Raw genomic sequence first — 9,722 nt, 5'->3', positions numbered from 1 at the left:
CCAAACAACAAAGCAACAATTTTCAGATTGAAATAATTAATTGATATAGGTGTATTCAGAGGCATAAACATATCTGCCCACAAAGACTGATACTGACATTCATTTCTTGCTTTCACTTAATCTACTTCTTCCACTTGTAAATTTGCTTTTTATGTTGCTATAATAACTCTTATATGGAATTAGTCTTATTTTTGGTAATTAAATATATTAAAAATCTGATACATAAATATTCCTAGAGGCTATTTAAAGTATCCCTAGATATATTTTCTTTATAAATTATTTAGTAAATGCTTTATTTCCAATCTCATCCAATTTCGAGATAAAAATTTTTCTCCTGAATAATCCCCCTCTACATCACAAAGCTGTTAGTGTCATTTGATATTCCCTTTCATAAAACCAACATATGTCCTCCCTCTTACTATTAAATTTGTTCATTTTGTGTATAAATGTTTCATGCATATTTTTGAGACAATATATAGCATTATACTTATTTTCATAATGTTCTTATTTAAGGTTGTAGAAACATTTATACTATTATATAATTATTATTAATAGCCTATAGTAATTGCCAGAGTTTAAATGAATAGAAAAAATATAAGCTCTTAACCTGTAAAAAAATTTAATGTTGTCCCATAGTAAGCCTATATTTTGATTTGAATAAATATATTCAATGCAAATTAAAACCTGGATGGATATATTTCCTTAAATGTTTTTAAAACTATTAGTGGAAGGAGTATTTGCAATAGGAGTTGTTTCCAAATCAATTCCTTTTTTTTGAGTTACTAAGTAGTTTACTTGGTAAACCTCTTACCTTTTTGTACCATAGTCCTTGGAAAATGTGTTTCTTACTAATAACTTTTAAGTATTAGTAAAAGAAGGATCTGAAGGGCATGGGTAACATTTTAGTCCTTTACTTTCAAAGGTTGTGATTTTGGAAGATAAAGGAATATGTGGAGAGTATATAATATAATGGGACTTAGTGGAGAGGCTATAGGAAACAATTTTTCTTTTTTAATTAAATTTATTGGGGTAATATCATATAATTTCCAGGTGTACAAGACTATATGATCCAGTAATTCCTCTTCTGGGTATTTACCTGAAAAAAATTATTTCTGATAATTTTTACCAACAATGGCCTCCTGACGAAGGCTAAGAGGCATCATAAGGAAGAAGGTTCTTCAGTACTAGAGAGGAAGGGAGAGAGATAGAGAGTTAGAAACATCGATGAGAGAGAAACATCGATCAGCTGCCTCCTGCACATCCCCCACTGGGGAAGTGCCCACAACCCAAGTACATGCCCTTGACCGGAATCGAGCCTGGGACCTTTCAGTCCGCAGGCCGATGCTCTATCCACTGAGCCAAACCGGTTTCGGCTATATTTTTTAAAAATGTATATTTTTTTCTGTTTATTATTTGAATTGCTTAATAATATTTATTTAATTTCTCAGTGTTGCACATAGAAATTTATGTAACATGTGGTTCCTGTTCATAAGAATTAGAATGTAGAGCAGTAGTTCTCAAACTTCAGTGCATATAAAGACTTGGGGTACATGTTAAAATTCTGTATTATTGGAATCTACCCTAGACTCAATGAATCAAATTTATTGGAGGATGAAATCCAGAAGTCTATACTTTTAACAGCCTACACTTTGGGAAACATGGGTGTAGAAAGTATATTATCCATTATGCTAAGGGCTTATTCTGAAAAGTTTTGGGTTACTAGATCATCAAATCTTTCTTTTATTATGTGTTCTGAGCAGTTCTGAAGAAAAGATTTTTTTGAATACATAAAACAATTAAAAACACTTAAATCATACTATGAAAGTTCTTTTCATTTTAGAACAGTTCTCAATAAGGGAGGGAAAATTTTGCTCCCCAGGGATTATGTGGCAGTGTCTGGAGATATTTTTGGTGGTTGTAGCTGGGATAGGGGTGCTGCTGGCATCTAGTGCAACATCCTGCAATGTGCAGCACAGCTCCCCACAACAAATAATTATCTGGCCTAATATATTAGTAGTGCTGTTGTTGAGAAATCCTGGTTTAGAATGATCATGGACTGTTTGAATCCTAGCTCTGTGTCTTACTATAACTTTGGGCAATTTGGGCAAGTTACTTAACCTCTATGATTCTGGTTACTCAAAAGCATAAAAATAGAGTACCTCATAGTGTTGTTTTGAGGTTTGAATTAAATACTGTACTTTCTATAAGAAGAGGATTTGCTGCCTGATACATATATACTAAGCATTACAAATACAGCATCCTTTTGTTGTTTCCTTATAATGTTGATGCGATGTCTTGTTTATATCAATTAGCCTATGTTAAAATTGGTTTCTTTATACTTCATTTCACTTTTTGTCTAAAATAGCCACAAGTAGAATCTGCAACCATGGTAAGTAAAATAGGCAAATCATGTTTGAATTTGCTGGTATCTATCAAATTTAATTTGAAAATATAACAAAATTGATGACTGCTTAAAAGCAGAGAATGCATATGACTTTAATTTTGTTAGTTTTTTATATAGTCTATCTCTATTCTATCACATAGATTTATGATCATTTCAACAAAACAACTATATATGCTTTGAATTAGATATTTATATGTGGCATCTTCTTAAACAAAAGTCCTGAATAAACTTTCAACCTGGTCTGTGTAAATCATTTATAATTTTCCAAATAATTTATCCAATAGAAGAAATTAGTTTAGAGGAATTACAAATTCTCTTTAAAGCTCTTATAAGACTGCTTAATATATGGGCCATTAGGTTACTTTCTGAGTTCATTTACTTAAAATGAATTTTGTTCTTCTTTCCCAAGATTGCTGCAGCTATTCAGAGTCTTTTTTGATTCCATATAAATTTTTGAAGTATTTGTTTTAGATTTGTGAAATATTCTGTTGGTATTTTATTTAATTTTTAAAAACATATTTTTATTGATTTTAGAGAGAAAGGGAGAGGGAGAGAGAGAGAAACATCAATGATGAGAGAATCATTGTCCAACTGCCTCCTGTACACCCCCCCCACTGGGTGGCGGGGGGGCGTCAAGCCCACAACCCAGGCATTTGCCCTGACCTGAAATCAAACCATGAGCTCCTGGTTCATAGGTCAACGCTCAACCACTGAGCCACGTCAGCCAGGCCCATTGGTATTTTATAGGAATTGCATTGAATCTCTGTATTGCTCTGGGTAGTATGGCCATTTTAATGATGTTCATTCTACCAGTCCATGAACATGGTATATTTTTCCACTTGTTATTATCTTCTGTCTCTTTCCTCAAGGTTCTATAGTTTTCTGAGTACAGGTCTTTTACTTCCTTGGTTAAATTTATTCCTAAGTATTTTAATTTTTATTGCAGTGGTAAATGGGATTGTTTTTTGAGTTTTCCTTTCTGAGAGTTCATTATTGATGTATAAAAATGCCATTAATTTTTGGTGTTAATTTTGTATCCTGCTACACTGTGAAACTTATTAAACCCAGTAGTTTTTTGGTGGAGCCTTTAGGGTTTTCTGTGTACAATATCATGCCATCTGTGAATAGTGACAGTTTTACTTCCTCCTTTCCAATTTGGATGCCTTTTATGTTTTCTTCTTGTCTGACCGCTATGGCTCAGATTTCCAGTACTATGTTGAATAAAAGTGGTTAAAGTGGACATCACTATCTTGTTCCTGTTCTTAGGGGAAATGTTTTTAGTTTTTGCCCATTGAGAATAATGTTGCATGTAGGTTTGTCATATATGGCCTTTATCATGTTGAGGTATGATCCCTGTATTTTCACTTTGCTGAGAGTTTTTATTTTGAATTTTGAATTTTGTTGAATGCTTTTCCTGCATCTATTGATATAATCATGTGAGTTTTGTCTTTCAATTTGTTTATGTGATGTGTCACTTTATTGATGTGCGAATATTGTACCAGTCTGGATGAAATAGACACATTGCTAGAAAAATACAATCATCCAAAACTGAGCCAGGAAGAATCAGAAAACCTGAATAGGCCAATAACAATTAATGAAATTGAAACAGTAATCAAAAACTGCCAGCAAACAGAAGCCCTGGCCTGGTTGGCTTGATGTAGTTTTACCAAATATTCAAAGAAGAACCAACATCTATCTCCCTCAAACTATTCTAAATTATGCATTTTTAGAATCCATTTTACTATTCCCTTCCTGATATTAAAAATTTTCCATTTCTCCCGGGTTGTATGACGTGGTGGTTGAGGGTCGACCCATGAACCAGGAGTTCATGGATAGATACCCTGTCAGGACATATGTCCACGTTGTGGGCTCAATCCCCAGGGGGTGGCGTGAATAAGGCGCCCAGTCAATGATACTCTCTCATCATTGATCTCTCTCTCTCTCTCTCTCTCTCTCTCCCTCTCTCTCCCTCTCCCTCCCTCCCTCCCTCCCTCCCTCTCTCTTACTCTTTGAAGTCAATTTAAAAAAACAATTTTTTCCAATTTCTGTGTTTGTGCGCATTTTTTCTTCCTTATATATTAACATAATATGCAAGTAAACCTATTCTCAGCTGCTTTCTGTCAAATAGAAATTCAGTGCATACTTATTGAGTGCCTACTATATGGTAAAGTACCATGTGTATCCTTTCTAGTAGCTAATAGTTTAGGGAAGGAAACAGATGTCAAATATGTCTTAGAATGGTAAGTACTAGAATACAGTTAAAAAGTGTGAAATGTCTAGCAGGTTTGGAGGGGTGGTGTGAATATGCTTGTGACCGTAGTCCTTGGCCACTTAGGAAAACCATTTAGGGGCACTCATGATCCACTAGACATGCATTCTTTGAAAATTTTGAGGTGGCTAAAACCACAGAAGATATTCTTTTTTAAAAATATATCTTTATTGATTTCAGAGAGGAAAGGGGAGGGAGAGAGAGAAACATCAATGATGAGAGAGAATCATTGATTGGTTGCCTCCTGCACACCCCCTACTGGGGATCGAGCCCACAACCTGGGCATATGCCCTTGACCGAAATCGAACCTGGGACCCTTCAGTCCACAGGACAACACTCTATCCACTGAGCCAAACTGGCTAGGGCCACAGAAGCTATTCTTATTGGTTCTAGGGATTATTTTTCTTGGCCCAAGTCTGAGGCAACTCATTTGCATTATTGACAACTATCTTCCAAACAGTGCTAGTTGGTTCATGATCCACTTCCAAAGTGAAAAGGCACATCCTAACAACTGCTCTCTGATGGCTGAGTTTCATGGGAGGGGTCTGTTTATAAAGTTTGACTACCAGTGCCCTGGCCAAATTTCAATGTAAGTAATGGGAAGTGTAACTGATCAAATGCTTCTGAATAATGAACCACTTCATGATGTACCAGCCCTTTATAAACATATTAGTGGCCCGGTGCACAAATTCGTGCATATTGAAAGGAAATTAATTAGAAATATTTTAATATCACTATTCGCCCTTTATAATAGAAGTGTCAACCAAATTCACGATCAACAATGACAGGTGGAAACACATGCGTGTGATTGGCGCCAATGAGAGCTTTATATGTATTGTGCATGCGTGAGTCAACTTAGCTTTTTATGGATATAGAACAAACTTTTTTCTGCGCGGTGAGAAAACCTGAAGTCATTTTCAAGTTCCACCATTTCTTACTTCTTTTCAGTCGGGTCAAGTTTCTAAGCTTTCTAAATTTCCATTTTCCGGCTAATGAAAAGAAACTAGGATTCCACTAGTTTCCTATCTACCTACCCCAGGACTTCTGTGAGGATCAAATGAGATGAAGCATGGGAAAACACTTCACAGACATTTGGTTACAGTGTAAAATGTTTCCACCTGGCTAGGAAGCAAGTCCTGTTCCTGGGCTGAAGAAATTGCAAGGAGACTAGTCTGTAGGGAGAGGAAGCCAGGCATTGCTATGTGATGCCATTACCCGGACGGACACTTAGTATATTAGCCTTTTATATATATATATATATATATATTCCTTTCAAGAAGAAGAAAACCATCAATTAGTGTTAAGTCTGCATTGAGATTCTTGTCATCTGTACTTTTTATTTTATCTTTTGCTGTCTTACTATTCTTTCAAAGTTTGCATATAAGGGTAGAGATGAGGGGAAGGATAAATATGATTGCATGAATTCAACTGAAATTCTTGTTGACTAATTGTACTTGTCTTTGCCTCATGATAACTGGTTATTAAAAAGAAACAAAAAGGCCTCCTGGTGCTTACCACAGGCTGTGTTCTTACACTAACTGTACAGAAATAGGAGGCAGAGTAAACTTACCCCATATACACCTCAGCTCAGGCTCTTTGCCTGGTCTGTATTGTGAATGGGGAGACATTGAGAGAAAGAAAAAAGAAAAAGAAAAAAAATGCAGCTCTTTTTGTGTGTGTAGATGTAAATTTTCATCTATCTGGGATAAATGTTCAGGAATGCTGGATTGTATAGTTAGTGCATGGTTAGTTGCTTAATTTTTAAAAAAAAAAATTTTTTATTGATTTCAAAGAGGAGGGGAGAGGAGGAGAGAGATAGAAACATCAGTGATGAGAGAGAACCATTGATCACCTTCCTCCTGTAAGCCCCACATTGGGGATTGAGCCTGCAACCCGGCATGGGCTGCAACCGGGAATTGAACCGTGACCTCCTGGTTCATAGGTCAAGGCTCGACCATTGAATCACGCTGGCTGGACAGTTGCTTAATTTCTTTAAAATATATTTTTATTGACTTCCGGGAGGAAGGGCAAGAGAGATAGAAACATTAATGATGAGAGAAAATCATTGATTGGTTGCCTCCTACAGGCCCCATACTGGGGATCAAGCCCATAACCCAGGCATGTGCCCTTGACCAGAATCGATCCTGGGACCCTTCAGTCTGCAAACCAATCCTCTACCCACTGAGCCAAACTGGCTAGGGCCAGTTGCTTAATTTTTTTAAAAAACTGCCAAACTGTTTTCCAGAGTGGCTGTGCCATAGTACATTCCCACCAACAATGTATGAGATCCAGGTTCTCTACACCCTCACCAGCCTTTAGTATTTATTGCCACTGTACTTTTAGTTACAGGTATGTAGTACTATTTCATTGTGCTCTTAATTTGTGTATCTGAAATGGTTAACAATGTTGGACATCTTGGCATGTGTTTATTTCCTGTCTGTAGATCACCTTCAAGGAAATGTCTTAGTTTTTTGCCCGTTTTCTAATTGAATTGTGTGTTTTTCACTTTTGAATTTTGATAGTTTTAAAAAATATATTCTAGCTACTGATCTTTTGTGACATATATAGTACGAAAATAATTTCTTTCACTCTGTAGCTTGTCTTTTCATCCTCTTCACAAGGTCTTTTACAGAGCAAAAGTTTTTCTTTTGATGGTATCCAGTTTATCAATGTTTTTTTCTTTTTATGAATTGTGTTTTGGTGTCAGCTCTAAGAATTTTGCTGAGCCCTTGATGCTGAGCATTTTCTCCTAAAATTTTTATAGTTTTAATTTTTACATTTAGGTATGTGATCCATTTTGAATTAATTTTTGTATAAGATATGAAGTTTATTTTGAGATTCATAATTTGGACTCTGGATGTCCAGTTGCTCCAGAACCATTTGTGAAAAGGCTCCTTCTTCTACTGCAGGGGTGGGGAACCTTTTTTCTGCCAAGGGCCATTTGGATACTTATAACATCAGTCACTTAATATGATTCACTTAATATAAATTTGTTACTATGAAGAAAGCTCCTAGATTTATTGAATTTCGAGACCCACCTGCAGTTTCCTTGGTAGGGCCAGATAAAATGATTTAGCGTGCTGGACATTCCCCACCCCTGCTCTACTGAGTTGCTTTTGCACTTTTTTGAAAACTTAGTTGGCTATACTTGTGTAAGTTTATTTTTGGGTTCTCGGTTCTGTTACATTGATCTATGTATCTATCCTTTCATCACTGCCACCTGGCCTTGCTTATTATAGCTATATAGTTGGTTTAACTCCATATTCTTTGGAATCTTTGGCAAATGAAAGGGTTTATGATTTTATGTCATCTTATTTATTAGTAAATAAAAAATAAGTCATATCAAAAGTATAGTATTTCATTAAATCTCATCATGAAATAATCTAATTTTAAGAATAATTATCATCGTTAGGCCCAACTCCTAAAGTTTATTTTTAGGTCTCTCAAATTTTCTATGTAACTCTACTTGTTAGTCTTGGTGTTAAGTTGCCTAGATAAAAGAAACTTTATATAATAAGTTTATTTAAAAAAATTTTTTTTACATGCTCCCTTTGTCTTTTTTAGATGGTGTTATCTGAAAAGGTTAGTCAACTGATGGAATGGACCAATAAAAGACCTGTAATAAGAATGAATGGAGACAAGTTCCGTCGCCTTGTTAAAGCCCCACCAAGAAACTACTCCGTTATTGTCATGTTCACTGCTCTCCAACTTCATAGACAATGTGTCGTGTGCAAGTATGAATCTTCAACTACACTTTAAAATTAACTTATAAGATTTTAACCATTTTTTCAATTCTAGAGAACTAAATTAGTTTAGTGGGTACATAATTAATGTGTATATCTTAAGATATTTATACTAACACACAACACTACTGCTCTTTTATAGTCACTTCTTGGTTGTCCATATTAGTAGGGGGAACAAAGAACAAAAATAAAGTATTGGAACCATCAGGAATAAATCTAACAATTATCTTCTAAATTGGTATCAACTTATATAAATGTATGCCAGTAGCATTGATGGTAGTGTTTTATTATTTGTGTTTTCAACTTCATACTCTTGTTTTATCACAACAGCCCCAGAAGGTAGTAAAGCAAATATTCTCTCAGTTTGGGAGAAACAGGTTCTAAAATTTTAACTGGTCTACCCAAAGCTAGAGATATTTATTAATACAATAATGGTGGCTGCATCCAAGTTTAGAATTTCAAGAGAACTTTTTTAGAAAATAAAGATGCATGATTTATGTTAGAGATGTTTCTTTTTTCTAGATTATTTTGTAGTGATTATACATCAATTTCACTTAAACTTTCATCAAATAATGGTTTATTGACTTATTTTACTGTTTCTGAATGATCTTAGGAATAAAGATTGATATTTTTTTAAACGAAAGTGCTATGAATAATTAAAAATAGTGGATTTTTAGCTCTTTGTGGTGTTGTTTTAACTTATATTTTAAAATCCGTATGTGTGATCTGGGAATTTACTTTAAATGAAATGACAGAGCAGCCCTGTGAAGAACTTAATTAAGTAAAAACCTTGGAGGCTTTCCAAATTCTGACAGCTTGGGCTCATGTAAAGGAATAGTCAGCCTCCTTTCACAATACTGTGTTATGCTACCCTAACCCTTGCTAACTCTTATTAAAGGATTTTTTCCCTTGGAGGTAGGAGATAGTCAAGGTATTTGGTTCCAGGGTGCTTGTTTTATGGGGTATATGGCGAATATAAATGATAAGTAAACAGAAGAAGGAAAAAGAGTAGTGGGTATTAACCATGAATAAATTTAAAACCTAGAGCCGTGGTCAGCAAACCGCGGCTCGCGAGCCACATGTGGCTCTTTGACCCCTTGAGTGTGGCTCTTCCACAAAATACCACATTCTGCACATGGGCCACGAAGTTTCAATCGCACTGTACATGTGTGCCCACATGTGGCATTTTGTGGAAGAGCCACACTGAAGGGGCCAAAGAGCCTCATGTGGCTTGCGCGCCGCGGTTTGCTGACCACGGCTTTAGAGTCTCTGTTTCCTTGTTAAGTTTTTGTCTGGAAGATCTGTG

At 35.5% G+C, this 9,722-nt stretch overlaps 1 protein-coding gene across 2 annotated transcripts in view; it reads left to right on the top strand.

Annotated features, from left to right (window-relative positions):
* Positions 1 to 9,722, top strand: part of MAGT1 (magnesium transporter 1) — a 47,512-nt gene that overhangs the window by 11,381 nt on the left and 26,409 nt on the right. The window contains exons 1-2 of one of the 2 annotated variants that reach the window (XM_015557691.1): positions 6,919 to 7,022; positions 8,238 to 8,407. In XM_015557691.1, coding sequence (XP_015413177.1) covers positions 8,238 to 8,407 — 170 coding nt within the window. In that variant the 5' untranslated portion in view covers positions 6,919 to 7,022. Of the gene's footprint in view, positions 1 to 6,918; positions 7,023 to 8,237; positions 8,408 to 9,722 lie in introns of those variants that run through there. The other variant, XM_006755058.2, reaches the window with a different exon arrangement.

The sequence above is a fragment of the Myotis davidii genome, unplaced genomic scaffold (genome assembly GCF_000327345.1).
Source record: "Myotis davidii unplaced genomic scaffold, ASM32734v1 scaffold1493, whole genome shotgun sequence".
Taxonomy (NCBI): Eukaryota; Metazoa; Chordata; class Mammalia; order Chiroptera; family Vespertilionidae; genus Myotis; species Myotis davidii.
Note: the sequence above shows the minus strand (reverse complement) of the source record. Positions and strands in the feature narration are given on the sequence as shown.